Source organism: Giraffa tippelskirchi, chromosome 2 (genome assembly GCF_054371585.1).
Source record: "Giraffa tippelskirchi isolate mGirTip1 chromosome 2, T2T-mGirTip1v1.2.pri, whole genome shotgun sequence".
Classification (NCBI taxonomy): Eukaryota; Metazoa; Chordata; class Mammalia; order Artiodactyla; family Giraffidae; genus Giraffa; species Giraffa tippelskirchi.
The window spans coordinates 127,267,622-127,291,492 of record NC_137276.1 but is presented as its reverse complement, the minus strand read 5'-3'; the positions used below and the strand labels follow the sequence as shown (position 1 = coordinate 127,291,492).

Genomic DNA, 23,871 nt, shown 5'->3' with positions numbered 1-23,871 from the left:
GGGTCAGTGGATGTCTGAGGATAGCCCATAACTTCTTTCATGTCTGGAGGCCCCTCAGAGGGATGCTGTAAGGCAGTCTGAAGGTGCAAGAAGACATGCTGTCATGTACAAGAGCTCTGACTCACACAGTTCATGGTGCTTAACAGCCAACACTTGGTGACTGGAGACAGGGGCTGGGAAGGGGGCTGAGTGACTGTCCTCTCCTAACATCTGATGCCATAGCATTCTCCAGGGGACATCAATGCCTCCCATGATATGGAATATTGATCTATCTGTGTGTAGGTCAATGATGTTTTCTTACTACATTAACACAATGCCTAGACAAGGAAAGATAAAACTACCATAATAATAATAACAGCAATTGATAGTAATAATAAAATTTAACATCTCCTGACTTCCTCTTTTGTGCTAGGATCAGTGCTTCATACTGGTTCTGTCATTTCAGCTTCCCAACAACTCTATGAGTTAAGTATAGTTTCTATCTCCATTTTATAGATGAGGAACTTGATATGAAGAGGACAATGAATAAAAGATCTCCATAAGTAAGAAAATTTTATTTTAAAAAAATCAGACACTGATCCAATAAAATTATTGAGGGAGATTTACTATAATCATGCAAAATTTGAAAAATTTTTGGATGAAAAGGCTAGTAACTACTGTTATAACCCAGAGCTTTATGTAGAAAGAAAAAACTAGTAAGTCCCTGAGAAACTATACCTCTAACAACTCGTATGTTTTAAGATTTAAAAATTTGTTTAATGCTCAATATCTGATATTTATATATTGGGGTATACTTTGTGCCTTAAAATGTTTTAAGTTTTAATAATCCCAGCTATATAAATTTCTAAAAGAAAGTTCAAAAATAAAATATCTTCACTTTTTAACTGTGATTATGAACTAAGAACCAGAGAAATACTTTAGTTTGATGACTATACAGGGACTAACACAGAAAATAAATACTGCCCCTAAATTTCTCATCTTGAGAGGGTTCATTGGATCTTTTAAAATTAACCTTCATATTCATCACCATTTTAAAAATACCATCCAATAATAGCACCTTCTTGGTTTTATTTGTAATAGGAGTAAAAATTCAGCTTTTAGAATTTTCTGGCTGGAAGATGTCAGTATCTCCCATCTACTTGTGTGCAGGCAGTATCTTGTATATGTCAGAAAGAGAAACATGGTCAAGATGAGCATTTATTCCCATGAACTGGTTCTTAAAATCAACTCATGTATATTTCAGTCAAGCATGAGATTGAAAGTAAGTTTTTTATTATATATGCAAAACCATAGGAAGCCTATAAAAGTTATATTAAAAATGATTTAATTTTCTGAGCAGTAGCTTATTACACAATAAGTGAAGTGAAGTGAAAGTTGCTCAGTCGTGTCGACACTTTGTGACCCTGGCTAGAATACTGGACTGGGTAGCCTTTCCCTTCTCCAGGATATCTTCCCAACCCAGGGATCAAACCCAGCCCTCCCACATTGCAGGAGAATTCTTTACCAGCTGAGCCACAAGGGAAACCCAAGAATACTGGAATGGGTAGCCAATCCCTTCTCCAGTGGGTCTTCCCAACCTAGGAATCAAACCAGGCTCTCCTGCATTGCAGGAGGATTCTTTACCAACTGGCTGTTAGGGAAGCCCTATTACACAATAAACAGTGTCTGTTACTTAATGGAATGATCCACTCCCCTTCCCAGTTTTCACCATCAGCATCTCTCACTAGGCTGGACTAACAGGGGGATTCCAACCCCTGAGGACCCAAAACTATGAACCCTCCCTCGAGGCCAAACCCCTTCTCTGGGCCAACAAGAAAAGTTGCTGGATCGAACCCTTCGCCCACTGCAGACATGGCCCTAGAATGGGCGGACTGTAACTGGGAAAAAGAAAAAATCACTAGCCCCTCTGTGTTGGTTTTCCCTAGAAAAGCAGTGCCTTAAGAAAACCAAAACTGTATTTTCTCACCCTAACTTAAGAAATAATGCCAGGTTTACTTTGGCTTTTATGGAAAAATAGCCATGCATTTGAAAAAGTCAGGATTTTTCTGTAAATTTGAGGCCCCTTTCCTCAACCTCTAGAAAAAATACTTATGAAAACCAAGTAAATTACACACAGATAACCAACAGAATTATTAAGCCATCTTGGTGAATGGATTTCTAGAGTTTATTAATCCTTGTGTTTATAAGGAAAGAATTAATCCTAACCCCATACTGTATGGTTGATAGTGCTTGTTGAATTGAAATTAAATTAGCTCTGCTTCTAAGTCGCTTCAGTCGTGTCCGACTCTGTGCGACCCCATAGACGGCAGCCCACCAGGCTCCCCCGTCCCTGGGATTCTCCAGGCAAGAACACTGGAGTGGGTTGCCATTGCCTTCTGCAATGCATGAAAGTGAAAAGTGAAAGTGAAGCCATTCAGTGGTGTCCAACTCTTCGCAACCCCATGGACTGCAGCCTACCAGGCTCCTCCGTCCATGGGATTTTCCAGGCAAGAGTACTGGAGTGGGTTGCCATTGCCTTCTCCGAAAATTAGCTCTAGACTGGCTCAATATTAGAAAGCAGGTAAGGGAAGATAGGCCTTCCCTGGGAGCTCAGTCAGTAAAGAGTCTGCTGCAATGCAGGAGACCTGAGTTCGATCCCTGGGTTGGGAAGATGCCCTGGAGAAGGGAATGGCAACCTATTCAAGTATTCTTGCCTGAAAAATCCCATGGACAGAGGAGCCTGGCAGGCTACAGTCAATGAGGTTACAAGAGTTGGAGACCACTTAGTGACGAAACCTAGCTACCTAAGGGGAGACAAATATACTACTTTATTCATTCAGCATCTCAGTGAGCATCAGTGAGTTATTTCGGTAGCTTGTTTGTGGGGTCTTACTCTATCTAAGGCACTGTGTTAACCCTTAGAGGGATAACAAAGATAGCCTATTCATTAAAGGAGGTAATTTTAATGACCTACAGAGTGTTTTATAAATTCTGCTGAAAAAGATATTTGGCACTATTAATGTCATTTGTAGAAAAACCTCTTTCCTCCAACATAATAAAGATTTTTCTTGCTTCATAAAATAGAAGAGTCCCACTGATTTCCATAAAATTAACAAAACCATGAGTTTATACAGTCCATCTGAAATGTTCTTATTCTAATAATTTCAATACAAACAGACCAGCATATATAAGTTTTCTAGAAAATTCCTGGCATGAATTTCATACAAAAGGCATGCTTTGGAGAGCTAGATAAGAATATGGTAAATGACCATAAAAGCTTCTTTTAGGGACTTCCTTGGTGATTCATTGCTTACGATTCCTTGCTTCTGAAACAACAGGGGGCATGTGTTTGATCCCTGGTGGAGGAACTAAGATCCCACATGCTGCATGGTGCAACCAAAAATGTATTTTAAAAACCCTGCTTCTCATCCTCTGAATCCTTCAAAAACTATTTCTAACATAAAGTTGCCAGAAACACCAGTGTTTCTAAACTTCTGGTAGAACATTCTGTAGAAGCAATTTCAAAGACCTATGTTCATAATAGTTATTCAATTAATATCTACTAAGTGACAAATTAAAAAATGGAGCAGGTAGAGTTTTCAGTTTTGAATAAGAAGCAGTTAAATAGAGAGAAACACTGTTCCAAAGTATATGTGACAAGCATCAAATGCAATGGTTTTCCTTCTTTTAGGAGAAAACCCAGCATTGAAATCGAACTTCTTGAGAAGCTGGAAGAAACCAAGCTCACTGTAGATGAAAATGAAGACCATGAAGAGCTCCAAGTTAAAATACAAGCTTTTGAAGACAAAATAAATGCTGAGGGCAACACCCCTGGCTCTATCAGAAGATATAGTTTGGATCAAGTTCCTAAGGAAGAAAGAAAAGGCATTAGATTTAATAGGTATAAACTTTGTTTGGCTGATTTTTAGGATATGTACTTCATGTTTGCTATTAGTTTTGCTGTCACACTTTTATGAAGTAGTTTTTAAATATCTTTTACCTACAGCAAAATTCATCCACAGTGCTTTCATTATCCAAAGTAGTTTGCTATATTAAAAGGAGAATGCAAATAAAAATCACAAGTCTATGGCTTATTTTTAAAGAACACTTCTTAAATATAAATATGCTAACATCAAGAATGACTGGCAAAAGATTTTCTTGATTTCTGATGAAAAAGCATAAGCAAAAGTAGGGGAAAAAAAGAATATATATATATAACTCCACCATTTCCCAGCCAGTTTGCTGTGAAACTGATTTTTAAATCTTTGTTTTGGGAAGTAGCCTAGATCTACAAAGATTTGGCTTATTATACAATGTGTATGTTTTATCAAATCTATTAATAGCACCAATTTTCAGTTTCACACTCTAGAGGAAGGAACTTTTGCCTCAGTGTTATTATTCTTTCTTTTCCTTGTCAATGAGCAGTAGCTCGGCTTCTTTACCTGCCTCAACCTTTCCTTTGTTTGTATTGCAGGTCAAAGAGTTTGGCTTTGCACACTGTGCTAACAAACCCCTTGAATGCAGAGGATGGGGAAGCTGCAGAGAGCAGAGATACGCCAGCCAGCATCTCTCTTTCAGAAATAGACCCACTTGGCCAAGGAGATGAGAGGTCACCCTTTAAGGTAGACACTGATGGATCACAGCTAGTAAATTCTTCAGTTTCACACCCAAGTATTATACATGTAGCATCTGAGAATATGCCAGAAGCACTTAAAAAAAACTATCAGGAAGAAACTCCAGAGACAACCACGAGTCCTGCAGAATACCGTGATAAGCTCTACTTGCACTTAAAGGAGAACTTCAGTAAAGTGAAAGCATATACTGTAGAAATGGTAAAGAAGATTCCAGTCCCTGACCAGTGTACCATTGAAGGTAAGTGACCTGAACTCCCCAAACTTAAGAAATTTCAGGCATCACTAGAAAAAAACAAATAAGACTCCAGTAGTATAAATTGCCATACCCTTCTGAATCTTTTGCAAAATAGATAATTTGAAAACAACCTTATATTATTTTGATTGTTCTTTTCTCCCAATAAATTCAGTCATCTTTTTTATTCCATTTCAATCTACCTAAGTCCACCAACTCTGATTTTTTCAAACCTCAGAATAAATTGCTTCTGGTTTCCCATTACTAGTGTTTAAGAAAATTCTGGAAAGGGATCCATGGCCCCCAAACAGGCTCTGGGGTAGGCAGCCAACCAAAGGCATTTTCCATCCTCATGCAAGAAAGCTATGGGGCTCCAGGAGATTCTTCTTCTGTTTTTTCAACCAGCACTTATGAAGCAGCTACTGTATGCCAGGTACTGTGCTAAAGGTTCAATTATGAACCAAAAAAATGTACTCCCTCACCTCTTGGAGGTTAGACTATAGAAAGAAAAGATGGAAACCATGGTCAGGAGGTGATATAGGTCAGGAGCCAGTGAGAGTGTGGACTAGTCAGAAAAAATCAAACAAAATAAGAAAAGAACATCAGGGCCAGAACTTCCCTGAGGTGCACAGTTTAAGGAGATACCAAAAAGCTCAGTAAAATTTTAAGTAAAGTCAGAATTAGTAACAATGTCTTGCCAAGCCATATTGGAGCTGAAACAAAAGGAATTAAGTAGTAGTATTGATCATGTCTTTATTTGCAGTTTTGATATTATTTATTCTTTTTGTGGGTCTTCCCCAGTAGCTCAGCTGGTAAAGAATTCTCCTGCAATGCAGGAGACCCCAGTTCAATTCCTGGGTCAGGAAGATTCCCTGGAGAAGAGATAGGCTACCCACTCTAGTATTCTTGGGCTTCCCTGATGGTTCAGAGGGTACAGAATCTCCCTGCAATGCAGGAGACCTGGGTTCGATCCCTGGATTGGGAAGATCCCCTGGAGGAAGGCATGGCAAGCCACTCCAGTATTCTTACCTGGAGAATCTCCATGGATGGAGGAGCCTGGTAGGCTGCAGTCCATGGGGTTGCTAAGAGTCAGACACGACTGAGCGACTTCCCTTTCACTTTTCACTTTCATGCATTGGAGAAGGAAATGGCAACCCACTCCAGTGTTCTTGCCTGGAGAATCCCAGGGACAGGGGAGCCTGGTGGGCTGCCATCTATGGAGTCGCACAGAGTCGGACACGACTGAAGCAACTTAGCAGCAGCAGCAGCAGCAGTGTGCATATGTTAACCCCAAACTCCTAATTTATCCCTCCCCACCTTTCCCCTTTGGTAACCGTAAGTTTGTTATCTATTGTTTGTGGATCTACTTTTGTCTTGTATATAAGTTCATTTTGTATCATTTTTTTTTTAGATTCCACATATCAGCAAATCATATGATATTTGTCTTTCTCTGTCCAGCTTACTTCACTTAGTGTGGTGATCTCTAGGGAATCTGACATATTCAAAAGCGTTTACATTAATTTATTGATTAGCTTTCTTAAACTTCTTTTATAAAATGGTAACAATAAAAGTGACATTGGTCATATTCAGTGTAAGTTTTGGATAATTAAGTATACCAGGACTTGAAAGTAGCTAGAAATCAGTAAGATTGAATTAACACAAACTCTTTAAATTGCATGTTTTGCTAATAATAACAAATGTTGGAGAATTTAATATAAGAAAGGTTAAGTGAATTTTCCAGTTTGACAGAGGATGTCTATAGCAAAAATATTAGATACATTTTCATCTACTAGAATAGTTGTTTTTTTTTAAGTTTAACTTAAATCATTTAAGATGTGCTATACAGTGAGGTTTAATCTTGTGACAATGTGAAAGAAAACTGACAGTTACTTCAAGTATCTAGTTGTCAAAAATGTATTTCTCATGGCCTTGAATTATTTCGGGAGTTTTAGAGTTAACTAGGTGACGTTGGGTTTTCTCCGAAAATATTGAAAGAATCCATCATTTTTATTAAATTTTTTTTCTTTTCATATTTTTTACCAAAAATGACCTGGAACTGAGAATGTACTTTTTTAAGTTGGCATTTTGGATTCATTCATGCTTTTGTAATTTCCTAGAAGTTCCTGGTAAATTCTTTGCACTGGGATGTGTGTGAGGGATTGAAGATTTATATGACTCACCCTAAACACATCCACCCAGAAAGGACTCATGCTAACTGCAGGGGACACATTGTTACTATTTCAGAGATTGTGTAAACCACTAAGCAAAACGCCAGCAGTCATCTGGCCAACACAGTTTTGCTTATGTCATGAGATCGCTCAGCTCAACAATACTGTGTTTCTTTCTTAAAAATTTATTGAAGAAAGATTTAGGCTTAGACTCTGTGTTCTGTTTTATGTGTCGTCGGTATAGAAGAGGCATATTTGGTCTTTCTTGATAAATTATGCAAACTAATCAAGAAACAAAGAGGAAAACCATAAACACCACTTCCACAACATTAAAAGTTAAAAAGACAAATAAGCCAGCAGGAAATAAGAACAAGAACAACAAGAAGAACAAGAACAACAACAAAGTATTAGGATTAATTTTAGACTGATGTTGCAAAGTCCATGCTAAAAGGACATGACAAAACAATCTCTTAAAAAAGTTCTTTTGGTGTTGGTTTGACTCATATGAAAACAAAAAACAAGAAACTGAGTTCAGCTTCCTTATTTTGACCAACAAAAGCATCACTTTCATACAGTTCAGCCTAATACTTCAGTAATAAACATACTGAAAGAATAGGAGCCTCACTAGTCACTGTACAGCAGAATTCAATATGTGGTGATTCAAATCACAAATAAAATTTTCATCCTCAGTCAGCCATCTTATTACTGCATGATATTGATTACAGTGGGGACAGGCAATGGTGTAAATAGGTCAGCACAAATCTATCATCGTGTCTAGAAAACCCTAGGTCTTATTTAAGAATTTGGGTCAGCAGTTCATTTTGAGTATGCAAGAGCCTATTATTCCTAAGTCAGTTATTCTCTCCTGGGCACCATTGGCCTCTGGCATAGGGGCAGATTTGCCAGCCACTAAAAGTTGTGTATTCATATGAGAGTGCTAGTCTAATATCTGCCCAGTTATATTTACATAAAAGACCAAAGGAATTTAGTTCATCTTCCAAGGATGTATTTTAAAAATCTGAATCACTGGTATTCGTTTATGTGAACAAAAATGATTTAGAGGTTAAAAACAAAGCACATGATATGGAAATAAATCCTGGAAAGTCTGGCCCATCACTGGAGTTCTATAAAGGAAGATATAAAATCTTACAAGAACCCATCAATGCTGCTTTGGTTCTCTTTGAAGTATTTCCTGATTGAGTGAAAATATATCCCATCTGTAGAGCACGTCAGCACAGCAGACTTGCAGAAAGCTAATTTTAAAGCTGTAATGTAGTCCTTTCTTGAAAGACCCACATGAGTTGATTTTTCCTGACTTGAACAGATATGAGAATATACAAAATTTTTAAAAAGTGCATTGTAAATATCAAGAAGCAGGTGCTATTTTCATAATTAATTACAAGTAAGACTTCCTTATTGAAATTTTGTATGCAGTCAAGTTCAACCTCATACTGGGATGACTGAGGAGGCAAAGCCCGCACCAGTCCTTACCTCTTTCTTTCTCCTCAGTTGGTCCAATAAGGAGGATAATGGTAACACTGATCCACTTGATAGTTCTGGAGATTCCTTTCTTTCTTTTTTAGAGTAGATTGGTTTAATCCTAGGATTAGGATAATTTACCCACGGAGAAAGTTGTAATATTTGTAGGAAGAGAAAAATCCTAAAGTTTTTCCATACAATTTAAGAGGGAAAGACAACAAATAGGAAGATGTCACAAATTCCCTGGAGCCTCATTTCATTGAAGTGGTCCACTGAACCCTTGTTTGGAGAACACATGTTAGGGGAAAAAAAAATTTCTAGAGAATTTTTCTTGGTGCTTTGGAATTTATCTTGGATTACCTACTCACCAGCTGCCATTTCTCCAGAGTGAATTTTCATCAAAAGAAGACAAGTAGGGACCTCCCTGGTGATCCTGTGGCTAAGACTCCACACTCCCAACGCAGGGAGCCTGGGTTCAATCCCCGGGTCAGGGAACTAGATCCCACATGCTGCAACTAAGAGTTCGCATGCCACAACTAAAGAGCCTGCAAACTGTACTAAAACCTGGTGCAGCCAAATAAAGGAAAAAAAAAAAGAGAAGACAGGTAAAATGGTGGCTGAGTTCTCCCTTTCACTTTCTCCTGCCACACATGTCCTGGTTTCTGTCATCTACACTGGCCCATGAGAAACATCAGATAATACCACTAAAGGAAGATCTACAAGTCCTTTTGAAAAGATCACTTCTGAACCCTTCCTTTGAGTTAATATCAAATCACTGCTTTTGTTCGTCCCCAGCCAAGAGCCACTGCAAGACCTAGACAATTACAATGTCACTGGTAAGGATGTTCCACACTTAAATCCACAACCTAACTTGTCCTAGAGTTCCACTAGAGGACATCAGATAACTTTCTTATTATTTATATTTTCAAAAGCTCCTTCTTGGTACAAAAAATAAAAAGTTTGATTTTCTTTACATATTCAAATAAATGACTAAATAAAATTCCCTAACTGTGCTGTTGGACAAAGAGATGTGCTGCTTAATTGCACCTTATTTTACCTGATATTATCTGTGGATGAAGAGGTTTATTCATCCAACTAGAAAACAGTGCAAAGTGAAATTGGTATGTACATTGGAGAAATTATCTGCCTGTAAATGAAATGAGTCAAAACTAAACTCTTGAAATTGTCAGTTCCTCTAATATAGTGTCTACCTTGGGTATGTGTCTAACAGATTTAAAGGGACCTCGCTAATAAATAAACAGAAGCAAAAGTGAGTATGTAAATTGAGCAAAAAAATGTATAGGGGAGTATCTTTCAGTATATCTTGTCCTTAAAGTAGCCATGTTAAAAGAAGGAAGAGGAGGAAGAAAAGGAGGAGATACCTAGGAGCAGAAGTAGTCTGCTGTGAAATATTTCATATTCTTAAATATATTCTTCTAAATGTGTTATTTATAAAATAGAAGGCTATATGGCATATACTTTTATGTCTGAAATGAGTATTTCAATCTTTTTTTTAGGGAAGTTCATACTCAGGGATTATTATCAGTCTTTTATTATTGCTGTTTGGGGACTATCTTTACTCCCAAGCATATAGTGGTGGACAAAATGGTCCTGAGCCACTGATGGTCCCCAGCAGAAAAGTACAGTTTGATCCAATTTGCCACAAACCAAATTTCAGAAAAGTGAATGTTATTTTTTTTATTTACTTTCATTATTAAACTGGCAGTATATGCCCTGTAGGGAAACAAAATGGTCCCTTGATATCATCAAATCTCATTTAAAAACTGAGAAAATCTATATTTCTGAGCTCTGCTGGTGATGAAGAGCTGGTAGCCAGGAAACTGGAAAGAGATTATATGGCTGAGTAAAGGGTTTTGATCTGACAGAGGAAAGGGGAGGGGCTGGGGAGATGGTTTCCTCTTGTTTGCTCCACATGAACTACCAAACTTCAGATAATGGAGGATTTCTAAATGTTTCTCCAAAAACATAGGCAGTCACACAGTTGGCAGTCAGGAGTTCAGGTGTTTGACAATTTGGCAGTCATTTATTTCTATTATAGTCCATTTCTGTAGAGGGGCACGTTTACAAGGAGCAGATGAGTCTGTCTAAAGCAGACAGAGCTTCATGCCATGTATTGGCAGGCCTACTCAGGGTCAGGTAAAAACAGCTAATTAAAGGACACCAAGTCCCTGGGTTTCCCCTGTCAACATTTATGCCCTGTCCATATTAGAGGCCAGAAAGAAGTTATAAAAGGCAAGTTTTTTCTTTTCATAATAAAATATTCAGTGGACTTTTAAAAAATAAATTATTTTATGGAAAACCATAATTTTTCAGATGAAATATGCACCCCAATTATCCAACAGTCATTAAAATATTATGCCATCATTAAAATAGGCCACAAATGCAGGAGCTGTCATTGCAGGAGCTCTGATTCTGCTTCTCATATCAAACCCCCTAATTTCCAAGTAGCCTTTTCAGATTGGCTTTTTTCACTTAGTTATATGAATTTAAGCTTCCTTATGCCTTTTTTAAAAATTAATCAATAAATTCATGGCTGCTAGGAGTCTTCACTGCTGGGCAGGGGATTTTTCTAATTGTGGCAAGCAGGGGCTATTCTCTAGTTGTGGTGTATGGGCTTCTAATTGTGGTGACTTCTCTTGTTGCAGTGCAGGCTTCGGTAGTTGTGGTGCACAGGCTTAGTTGCCCCGAAGCATGTTGAATCTTCCTAGACTAGGGATCAAGTCCATGTGCCCTGCGTTGGCAGGTAGATTCTCAACCACTGGACCACCAGGAAAGTTCCCTTTATGCCTTTTTGTGGCTTGATAGCTCATTTCTTTTTAGCAATAAATAATATTCCATTGTCTGGATGTATCTACCTTTGCAGTATCATGCAGAATTGGTGTACTGCCCTAAAAATCTTCTGTGCTCTGCATATTAATCCTGACTATTCATTCTTCATTCATTCATTAATTCTACAAATATTTCTGTGTGCCTACCACAAGCCAGCATCATTCTAAGAACAGGGAACACATCAGTGAACAAAACAGGCAAATACCCTTGCCTTCACAGAGACTGTTCTAGTGGGAAAAGACATATAATAAATAATAGAAATGATAAATAAATGAAGTATGTAGAGTGTTGAGAAGTGTTAAGTGCTGTGATAAAAGTAGAAATAGAGCTTGCAAAGAACAGGACAAAGAAAAGGATTTGCATTGTATGTATATTATAATATATATACATACAAAGCGGGATAGTTCTAGAAAGATACCCATCATCTCTCACCACTGGTTTTCTCTGAAGAACCAGATTGGCGATGGGAGTGCAGGAAAACAGGAGAAGGTGGGAGGAACTTGCTCATTTTAAAGTATACATTTCTGCAAGGTTTAAACTTTTTTAACAGTTTTAGAACAACTATTTTGTAACTCCCTTCAGTAACAGAGAGGCTGAGAACTTGGACCCAGGTGAGAAGTCCAGACTCCTCAGAATCCTGTCTAACCAGAGTCTGTGGAATTGAATTGAGGTCCCAGCTCTGACATTGGGCAGCTCCAATTCCTGCAACAGATTGCTTGATCTCCTGTGACACCAGTTCCTCACACATAACCCAAGAGTATATCACAAGGTCATGAGTTTTCAGCCTGTGCTCCCAAAAGACCATCAGGGGCCCCTTCAGAGGGCCCCAGATCCTCCATCCTTCTTTCTTTTCCTGCTCTACCAACCGAGCAGCTCTCAGGTAGCTGGTGTTACATATTGGTCTGAGATGTGTTTAAACCAAGAATTCCACAACGTAAAGAAACTTGAAAAGCACTCAGCTTCATTATTTTTAAGATCCTGTTATCAGATGCCTTATGCTCTAAATTAATTCTAAGTGTTTTATGTCAGAGCTGGCAAAATGTAAAATGTTCATTATTTGGCAACTTTTTTTCATTGATATATAGTTGATTGACAGTGTTGTGTTAGTTTCAGGTGGTACAGCAAAGTGATTCAGTTATATAGTTCTGAAAAAGGGTATATTCTTTTCCATATAGGTTATTTCCATATAAGTTATTCTTTTCCATATAGCTCCTAGTGCTATACAATAGGTCCTTGTTATTTATCTATTTTATATTCAGTAGTGTGTATCCATTAATCTAAAACTCCTGATTTATCCTTCTCCCCCACTTTCCCCTTGGTAACCATAAGTTTGTTTTCTGTCTCTGAGTCTATTTCTGTTTTGTAAATAAGTCATTTGTATAATTTTTTAGTCTACATATAAGTGATATCATGATATTTGTATTTTGGCCACATTTTTAATCAGCCTCAACTTTATTGATGATTTTATATTTCTAAAATAAGGTTTAAAATGTTAATATTCTGTGCTTGTCCAAGATAACTGTATCCATCAATTTATAATAGTTTATTGGGAGAAAATAGGCCAGATTGTTCAATAATTTCTTTTACCTTTTTTAAATTGAAGTATAGTTGATTGTTCAATACTTTTGACAATTGCCTTACTATCTGCTGAGATTTATCAACATCTATCAAACAGTAAATGACCAATCATGATCAATAAATTAATGTATTATATCTGTCCTAGCTGGTCTATTTCTATTTAAATTGTTTGGCTTACCTTACTTAAAGGAAACTGATCTCATTTCAAATTGTTGTTATAAAGGAGACTACAAAAATATATAATAAAAAAGACATAATTTGCTCAATTTGAGGAGAACAAAACAAACATATAAAAATAAAATAAATCCGGTAGTTGAGTTATTTTCCAGAACTGTATCCCTGGAAATTTTCAGTTTTTAAATGTGGTTTGCAAATTTAATTCTGAGCATTCTAGTGATCATAGTAAGGAGGGAAATAAGATTAGTTTAAGAAAACCTAGAGTGTCCATAAATAAAAATATGATAATTGCTCGGGGGCAGGGGAGAAGACAACTGTTTATTTGGTTGATAAGGCTGTATTCAGTGAATCTAGTTCATCAAAAAGGTATTTACATTATGCAGCAAGCATATAACCCCTAAACATAACAATAGGGTAGTGGTTCTCCATTGGAAGCAATTTTATGGCCACATTAGGGACCCTTAGTAATGTCTGGGGACATTTTCGGTTGTCTGGGGGAGAGGCAGGTGCTACTGTCATCTAGTGGGTAGAGCCCAGGGATGCTGCTAAACATCTTATAGTGAATGGACTCTGCCCTCCCCCCCGACCCCCTTCTACTAAAACAAAGAATTATCCAACCCAAAATATCAGGAGTGACTCAGAAACCGCAACAGAGCCTTGCTTCTCAAAGTGTAGTCCATGTACCAGCAACACTGACCTCACCTGGGGACTTGTTATATATTCAGATTCTCAGGCCTATCTTAGACCTACTGTATCAAGCATCTACAATTTAACAAGATCCCCCATGTGATTCATATGTACCTACTACTGCAACAATGAGAAATTCCAATGTGTCCTACTAGTAGAGAAAATAATTTTCTTCCTTACAGTGATTCACTGACTCTTCATTTAATTGTTGTTGTTGTTGTTTAGTTGGTAAGTCATGTCTGACTTTTTGCAACCCCATAGACTATAGCCTGCCAGGCTCCTCTGTCCATGAGATTTCCCAGGCAAGGCTACTGGAGTGGGTTACCATTTCTTTCTCCAGGGGATCTTCCCATCCCAGGGATCAAACCCAAGTGCCCTGGTTGGCAGGGAGATTCTTTACCACTGAGCCACCTGGGAAGCCCCATTCATTTAATGTTTATCTCTTAATTGAGGAGATTAGTTTTCTTCTCAAGATCATGGGGCTCAGTCATTTGGACTGTTCGTGGCACTGAATTTGTTGTTGCAGTTGCTCCTTGATTCTTCTCACAGGATGTGAGTTTTAGAAAGGAAGGATTGGCTTGGAAGCCAGAAAATTCTACTCCTTGGTATATATGAATTTGTACTATGTGACCTTCTGACTTTTTAGGAACATGGCATTTAGTTCCTCATTGAGGGTAGTTTCAATAACCTCAGAATACCTTGGATATCAAATATATCTTCAATGATGCTTAGTCAAATTGTGTAAATGAGTTAGAAACATTTGGATTACATTTCCCTTAAAATATACATAGAATTAAAATTAAGCAAACATATGCTGGAGACAATGCATGTTTTCCTAATCTCAAAACCTTGAAATATGGGTTGAGACAAGTATCTATATGTGAATACATATATCATTGGTATTTACAGGTTAATCCGATTGTCCTTCATTCGTTTTACTAAGAACTGATGTCATTGTACTTTGGACCATCTTTTCTCTACTAAATCTATATCAGATTTTCTAAGTTCTTCTAAAAATAACCTTGAAAATATTTAAATAAAAACTATCTTTTCCTGTAAATGTATACAGTTACGACTATTCTTATATCCCCATCATATCCTATCATTTTATAGTCGTACTAATTCATAAATACAATTATACCCTGGGGTTTTATGTTTGTTTGATTTTTTAACAAAACCTTTGAATTCTTAAAAATAATGTAATCTATATTGAGAATCAAGACAAGCATAGACATTTATTCTTATACAACACTAGCATTGTATAGCTTCTCCATAATTCCAATATCAAATGTACATTGAACACTTGAGATGTTTGTTAATGTTTCCAGAAATTTTGTCATGGTTAGCTTTGAATTTTTGGGACTATTGTGGATTTTTAATTTATATGTGACAGCAAAACGAATTATTCTGTCTTCCTGAAGGAATTCATTAGGTATATAAATCAAAGGGTTTATTTGGGAATTTAAAGCACTAAAACAAGAAGCAGTTCCCAAAGCAAAGAATAAAATATAGCATATTGCCATCCTTGGTATGTTCCAGTATTACCTGTGAATACCTTTCACGTAAATTATAGCCCCCTAATGGATAAGGGTACCTATTTAAGTTCAGCTTAGAAACTAGCTTTTTAAACTCTTCAGGCTTAAGAAATTCCCAAATGTTTTTTAGTCAAGCATTATTATTGTTATTAATAACTTTTAAGCTCATGCACATTTTAAGGAAATGTAATCCATGTGTTTCAAATTCATCCTCACTTTATCCATCAAGATATGGTTTGGTAAACTGGCAAACTCTTCTGATACATATGAAATATTTTACTGATAATAGAAATCTTATCAAGTAATGATTTTTGCTGATAGTAAGAGATATGCCCAGATTACCGAAATTTTAACCCTATTGACTTTTGAAGACAAAAGTATTTTTCTGGCTTTGGTCATACTCCTTTTCTTCCATCTCAGTCACTGTTGAAAAACAACGCCAACAACAAAAAGAACAAAACATAACGTGACATGAAATCATAGAATCAGACAGGGAGATATGGGTTGGTTATTCTACTCAAGATAAGCTTGGAACCACCCCTATGATAAAGTAATGATTAGATACTATAAATCAGTTACAGAATCTAAGAAAAATTCCCCTTATTTTTTCTGTCCCAAAGCCTATACCCCCTTTACCACCACCTTTTGGGGAGGAGCCTCAAGTAATTTGTATTAGCAAGTCATTCATTTGTGTTCTCACTGTTTGTCCCTTTCCCCCCAACCTGAAGGGTCTAGCATTGTCCACACAGATGAGGATCTGGAGACAAGGACCTAGAGGGTGATGCGGGGGTGGAGTGTCCCCAGAGCAAGTGAAGCCCTCAGTGCCTTTACTCCTGCTCAGCCAGTGCAGGGCCCCGTGTGACAGCGCCAGCCCAGAGGACGGGTAAGGTGGACATCTCTCGTGGGCAGTTGACCAGGGAAAGAAATCCATTTCATCAGGGGGTCCGGCTGGAGTCAGCCAGCTTAGGCCTTCTCAGGTCACTGCCTTCATCAGATGAATGACCTTCCAAGAAATACTTCTTTGGGCCCCATAAAGGGGATTCCTGGAGCCGTTCCCTATCCTTCCATGAAATTCCCAGATGGGCAATTAGCTATGGTCTTTTCAGCATGGGGAGCTTCAACCTGGTCCAGGGAGAGACAGAGTAGCACTTGGAGCCTGAAGAGATTTCCTTGGACCCTAGAGCAGGACTCAGGGTGCCTTTCTTTACATTTCCAATACCTTGGCTTTTAGGACTCTAGCTTCAGTAACTGTTATCTAACATCCTCCACTCGCACACACTTTGTGAGATATGTGCTGAGAGTATCGCAGTTGGGAGTCCCAGACACAAAGCTGGAGTGGGGCGTCACTCCAGCCCCTGCAACTGAGATGAGAAGCAGGCCACACAGGGCTCTGAATCAGTATGTGGTTACATCCCAGCAGGCTCTGGATCCTCTCTATCTCCAGTGCCCAACACAGTGCCAGGCACAGAGCAGGTGCTCAACTCACACAGTTGAATGAATGAACGAATGAACAGACAAATGAACCAACAAACGAAGAGCAGGAGCAGGCCTGCCCAGAACCTGACCTTTGATGTGCGACTGAATTCCATTTTTGTCAAGTGGGCTTTCACATTGCGTGTGACATTTCACTTACAGTTAGGTTGGCAGCCTTTATTTCAATAGGAAAAGAAAAGTTTAGGGTGTTATTATGCAACATAAAAGGTTGAGAATACGCAGAGACTGCCACAAAGAAAGAAACTAGATCTCAAACTCAGCATTAAAAAAGAGGCAAAATGGTTAATCATTTGCTTGCAATACGTGCATGGTATTTTTCAAAACATTTGCTAGATTGAAGAAATACTGAATCAGTGAAAACTGATAATTGTTAGTTCTATTTAGGTAAACGAGCTTCTTTATACTTATTCATACAATTAGAGGAGAAAGTGCAGGAGTGAGGCTATGGGATACAGTGGTTAGAAGCATGGGTTCAGGCAGCCAGAGTGGAGGCCTAGAGTCACTATTCTGTAGTAATGGCTGCTGTGTATTGAGAATTAAGTGAGCTACGCACCAAAAAAAAAAAAAAATTCCTAAAAGCTTTTGGTATTCTAAACTCAAAATTCAATCAATATTCATGTTGTAGGCTCCAGCTATCATGGACATTAATTACATGTGGATTTTCATCTGTAGGAAAAAGTGGGGTGGGGTGGGCAAGGGACAGTGTAACTCCCCACAGCCTCCCCTGCCTCTGCCTGTATATAGGAAAGGCGTGGGCTGAGCAATGGATGGATAGCTCTGTCTCCTGTGGGGAGAATGATCTTATTCTTCAAACTAAAAGTGGCACATGTGAGCTGGAAAAAACTATCAATTTATTCATATCCAATGGATGTTTTTCAGACACAGTTCTTAGTTGCTGAGTATTTTGCATCTCTGAGACTGTGATTGCCTGAAATTTTTTGTGTACACAACAAACAACTCATCACTTATCCTTCAGAAGGCTAGTCCACTGTGATAATTTTGTGATAGCTGATTAATTGACTTTATCAACCAATAGCACAACCCAATTCTAATCCATTTACTAGTGGAAAAAATTCCAAGTGAAGTTAATTTTTTATCATTATCAAAGTATAATGTTTACTGTAAAAATTTGGAAAATAGAAAAAGGATTAAAGAAAATTAGCCTTAATCTTACCAGTTTACCACTGTTAGAAATTTTATGTATTTCCTTCCAAGACTGTATTGGAAAGCATTTTGACCTTTTCGGGAAGGGCTGTTTTTCAAAGATGATGAAAAATACTTTTTAATCAGATGGTGAAAATGCGGATTTCAAAAACATAGACTAATTTAAAAGTTCGATTTAAAAATCTAAGCCAGCAATGTGTAATTATAACTACCTTTTGCTACAAAATTTAAGCAGGATAATCTTTTAAGTGAAATATTTTTGTTGAAGCACCAGGAACAACATACCTGCTAGTAAGTTAGTGTTAATTAGTATGTAAAGAATTCTCAGATTTCAGATAAAAATTGTCAGATTTTTTATGAATTACATCTCATAGCTATATTGAATCTAGATCAGTATCTTTCTTTAAAAGGATATGCTTTTGCCATACCTTAGTAAAATATGTTTCTTTCCTGGCTGTGGCATTCTCTTTGATACTAAGATTAAATGTAATAATTCAAAACATTTTAACATCCTTCAAACAAGTTTGAAATATAGAGAAATATTTACATCAAGCCTTGCAATATTAATCCTAGTTACCAGCTTGCATTCTAAACTGGAGGTTGGCAAATTTTTTCTGTAAAAGGTCAAGTAGTAAATATTGGGGGCAGAGACAGTCCACGAGGTCACAGTTGCAACTACCCAACTCTGTCACTGTAGTGTAAATGCATCGATGGGCATGACTGAGTTCCAATAAAACTTTATTTATACAAATAAGCAGTGAATCAGATTTGATCAACAGCTATAGTTTATCAAGCCTTATTCTAGACAGTCCATTTTTACTGGCTGTCACATTCACCTAGAGTTTAGATGCAGTTTAAGAGTTTCTGACCTATCCCCCAGCTCTCATACACACAAGACTTCCAGTAAACATGGCTGGTTGAACCCATGTTTATCTCCACTACCACTAAAATGCCACATAAATAATAATGAGGAATTAAAAAGTATAAACTTAGGAGCATAGAGAAAACAGCAGACAAAAGATGTCAACAGAATGTTCGGCAGAGTAAAGGAGATGCAACCTTGGCAGTAAACAGTGCCTAGGTAATATCATTTGTGGTCCAAGGGAGGTGAATATGAGAGGGCTTTTGTAAGTTCTGCTGAGCTCTAGTGATCCAGTTAGGGTTGGAGGCAGCAAACTGCTTCTCAGGAAAATTGGACCTAACCTGATGCACTCACTGCCAGAGCTGCCATGCTTAGTTTATTTGTAAAACTCAAAGTAACTGAATGAGAATAGGGGTGGTCTTGACTCCAACTGTAAATGTTTTGATATTCAGTGGGCTTTTTAAATGAGAAGAATAGTGCCAACAAGAACTGGCAGTTTAACTGTTAGTGCTTTTTTTAGAGCTATTAAGCTACTCTGAAACTCCCTCCAACCTTCTTTCTGAGACCCAAGGTAACAGTTTGCTCCTGTTTGTACAGTCACTTCTAGTTCTCAATGATGAATTTCCTCACCTGAGGAAGGAAGGGGCAGGAAGTTGGAAGACAAGAAATGGCAGAAAACAGGTTTCTGGTTACTGATTTGCATGTCTGGGTCTCTGTCCACAGAAGGAAGCTCAGACCAAGGGAGGCTGGTAGCTATGGTGCCAGATGGGCTATTCGGGTGTCTAATTTCACAGCCCTGCGTGGGCCCAGCAAACAAAGACAGTGTGTTGGGAAGCCATGTGCTCTGTGGTGACCGATACAAACTTCAAGGGTCACTGGGGTCATATATAACAAGCTTCCCTAACTCTGAGCCAATAACTCCCATCTCCTTTTCCCAGCAGAGTGTCTAGAGAGTTGAAGAGAAAAAAAAGATATGCAAACTTGATTTCGGTTTTTTTCTTTTTTTTTTGAGATAGACCCTTTTTGTGCTCCTTTCTCCCTTTTGTCCCAAAACAGACACTAGTTATATTCAGGTACTGCTTGCTCTATTCAGAGGGGAAAACACTGGACTTCTTGAGTTATTGCAAACACTATCCCATTATTGTGTTTCCTTTTCTGGTAATGAATCTTCCTATCTTCTCCCTTTCTGTGATGTTCTCATCTCCTGTCTCAGTTCATTGTATTTGCATTTCTTTCTCCCGCACACATTCCTTTCATTCTTTAGTATTTGTCTACTTTGTTTGAGAATGTCAAAGCAAAAACAGCCCCAAGACCCCATAGACACAAACTTTGGACTTTTCCTGGGCAGCTTCTCAGAGAGCATTCTACTGAGTCTAAGGCGTCCTAATATTGATGGAGGTGATTAGGGGAAGGGGCTGTTCACTGATCTTTCATTTTGGCAAAAAGTAAAATTAAAGTCAAATTCAGCGGCCCCTTCTTCCCACTGGGTTTAGGAAAGGCGTGAAATACAAGGAACTGTGAACCATTCCTGGTGGGAGAGCTTTAGCTCTGCCTACTCTGCCCATCTGATGCTGCCTGCTCCTGGTGCCTCTGGCTCTCCACCTACTGGACTTTACATTAATGTGGATACTGAAGGCACCCTCTGTGAGCACATGCTCAGACAGCCTGCAGCTTTTACCCTTGGATTTAAATGATAATTAATTGTATTTGGGGAAAGCCTGACCCAGTAAGATGAGTGAGCTGTAAGAGTGGGCATTTGCCATATTGGACCTGCAGGAAGAACCTTGGCCATCTCACTCAGAGCCAAATGCAAGTGATTCAGAGAGGAGTTATAAACTTAATACGGAAATAAATTAACTCTACCACCTTTTATTATGCTCTTTATTACCATTTTATTCTTGGAGCACATTATAGTCAACATGGTTTCCTGTAAATTCACTGGGTCTGATTTGAGTTGCTTTCTGTGAATGTGGCCTTTCTTTATATGTAACTTTATTTATTTATTTATTTTTGGCTGTGCCGGGTCTTCATTGCTGCTCAGGCTTTTCTCTAGCTGCAGTTCTTGGGCTTCTCACTGCGTTGGCTTCTTTTGTGGTAGAGCACAGACTCGAGGGCTCAGGCTTCAGTAGGTGTGGCTCCCGGGCTCTAGAGCACAGGCTCAACAGTTGTGGCGCACGGGCTTAGCTGCTCTGTGGCAGCATGTGGAATTTTCCCAGAGGGATCTAACCCCTGTATTCTCTGCCAGTGAGCCACCAGGGACTCAAGCCTAAATGTGGTCTCTTGAAGCTGAAAGCTCTTTTGTAAGCCATCCTTCTATATAGGCTTAGGAATTAGACTCCTCCTGCAGCCAAAAAATATGGAATTTTCAAAGTTCTATTCCAAGAGTTGCCAGTGGATCTTAGATGTAATCCAGGCCAAGTTAGCTTTGAAGTCATCTATCATGGATGAGGTTTATACACATTTAAAAAGAAAAAAAACTAGGCTACCAGATCTAGCATAGCCTTTGAGGGCAGTGTACATCAGCCCCATAACCCAGGTTCTTTCCCATCATGGAGCCCAAAGCTGGGCCTGTCTGCCTTCATCCTTCACTTTGCTCACCCTTGCCCCACCCTAGAAGTCTCAACACAAATGTTGCTTCCTCAGAGCAGCCCTCTCTGACCACCACCCCAGTGTAAATTAGCTGTTCTCATACCGTTCTTTGGGAGTTTTTTTTTTCTTCTTCTTTTTCCTTCATAGTACTTATCACAGTTGTATTTTTGTGCATTATTCTTTTTTGCTTGCATCCACCACTAGATAAAATGAGTAGCACATCTTTTATTTACTGTATATTCTATGTCTATACTGTAGGAGCTCAGTAAACACATATTGAATGAATGACCTTTAAAAATTCCTATGAGTCTATGTCTATACTGTATTAAATTCCTTTTGATATTTTTTTTACTGCTTAAGAAAACCAATTTTAAGGTGCTTTTTAAAAAAAAATATTACTATTTATTTGGCTGCATTGAGTCTTAGTTGTGGCATGAGGGATCTTTTTAAGTTACAATATGCAGGATCTTTTGTTACAGCATACAAACTCTTAGTCGTAGCATGCGAGATCTAGATCTAGTTTCCTGACCAGGGATCGAACCTGGGCTCCAAGCATTGGGAGCCTGGAGTTGTAACCACCAGACCACCAGGGAAGTTCCCAAAACCAATCTTTTATAAGGAGCTGTATTAGCACAATCTAATCTTTGTATGTCTGGATATTTTGGATTCTATTTTTACAACTTCTATTTTGACTACCTTCTTTCTAGCTATCCCCTTCCCCCCTTAAACAAGAAAATAGAGAATTACTATAAAATATTGAACAAAGAAATATATGTATATCATAAATATTAGAAATAGACCACCATTTGTTTTCTGCAATTGTTTGTCTTTGTATCAGTGTTAGTATCGAGGGGCTATATATTCATCACCATGAATTTCAGTTTCAGTTTCAGTTTAGTTGCTTAGTTGTGTCCAACTCTTTGCGACCCCATGGCTGTAACATGCCAGGCTTTCCTGTCCATCATCAACTCCCAGAGCTTGTCAGACTCATGTCCATAGAGTTGGTGATGCCATCCAACCATCTCATCCTCTGTCATCCCCTTCTCCTCCCACCTTCAATCTTTCCCAGCATCAAGGTCTTTTCCAATGGGTCAGTTCTTCACATCAGGTGGCCAAAGTATTGGAGCTTCAGCCTCAGTCCTTCCAATGAATATTCAGAACTGATTTCCTTTGGGATTGACTGGTCTGATCTCCTTGCTGTCCAAGGGACTCTCAAGAGTCTTCTCCAATACCACAGTTCAAAAGCATCGATTCTTCAGCTCTCAGCTTTCTTTATGGGATTATTCCTCTAGTTTCTAGCTGCAGTAATTTCCCACATGGACTTGTTCTTTCCAAATGGGTTGTCTCATCATGAGTAAGAATAGCTAACTTTACTGAGTATCTTTCTCAGTAAATGAATATTTGTTGAATAAAAGGATAACTGAATAATTGTTTTTAATGAAAAGCATGTACCATCTAGTGATCATTATCCTCATTTTATAGATGAAAAAAGAGAAAGTCAAATAGCCAAAGTAATATGGCCAGTGGATGGCAAAATCAGGACTCAGCCCTAAATACATGACCTTGTTGCTGTCTGTCCACCCCACATTGCCTTTTTGGAAGTTCTGTTTTCATCCACATCCATACATTTGCCCACATCATTGCTCCTCTGGGTTCCCTCTGTTCCACTTCTCTAGGCCCACCATTCATCACCTCTAGATCAGTCTTACATTCTCTGTCCTCAGTGATGGCAGGTACTGTTGATCTTGTACTTTGCCTTGGATTGCTTTTTAAAATACGTATGTATATGTATTCATATACTACTAATAGCTTGTAAATTGTGAGACTCTTCAATGAGTCTTTTTCTAGTTTCAATATCCAGCCCAGTGCACCACACTTGATAAATCTCCAAAGTGTCTATTGATAATGATGATGTTAGATATTTCCCTGGTGCCGGATGTCAAATGAAATCAACCTTCTTCAAGCTTACTAGCTGTTCATATTGTTATGGCAACTGCATCAATGGCAGGTTATCTCTAACATCTTTCAGAATTTATGCTCTAAGAATACAGCTCATATACATTCCTCAGAAGCTTTCAGTTATACTTGTGGCCTGCAGTATTGAGTTTCCTTTAAGTCTAGAATTACGTTCTAAAATTAGCTTCCATATTCATAGTGTATCTCAGAACTGGCTGCACAAAATTTGTTGCTTTCTATTCAGTGAAACTTCTTTGAGCAGCAGCAAATGAAACAAGATGCTCCCTAGTTTTCCTATGTCAGACACATGATTGTGAAATCAGCTTCCTAGTGGACATCTTAGGAAAGCCAGGCTCAGTTAGGAGTTGCTAAAGGCCACTTCAAAGAGCTTGAGACAATAGACATGTATGTTTGGAGTGCAACTTGCGACAACCTATCTGACATCATCGAACCTCTTGGTCAATACATATCATTGTCTTAGGAGTGT

The 23,871-nt window shown here is 38.3% G+C and overlaps 1 protein-coding gene across 3 annotated transcripts in view; it reads left to right on the top strand.

Moving 5' to 3' along the window:
• Positions 1 to 23,871, top strand: part of VEPH1 (ventricular zone expressed PH domain containing 1) — a 255,130-nt gene that overhangs the window by 143,275 nt on the left and 87,984 nt on the right. For all 3 annotated transcript variants that reach the window (XM_081570621.1, XM_081570622.1, XM_081570620.1), the window contains exons 7-8: positions 3,671 to 3,880; positions 4,454 to 4,851. In XM_081570621.1, coding sequence (XP_081426747.1) covers positions 3,671 to 3,880; positions 4,454 to 4,851 — 608 coding nt within the window. The remainder of the gene's footprint in view (positions 1 to 3,670; positions 3,881 to 4,453; positions 4,852 to 23,871) is intronic.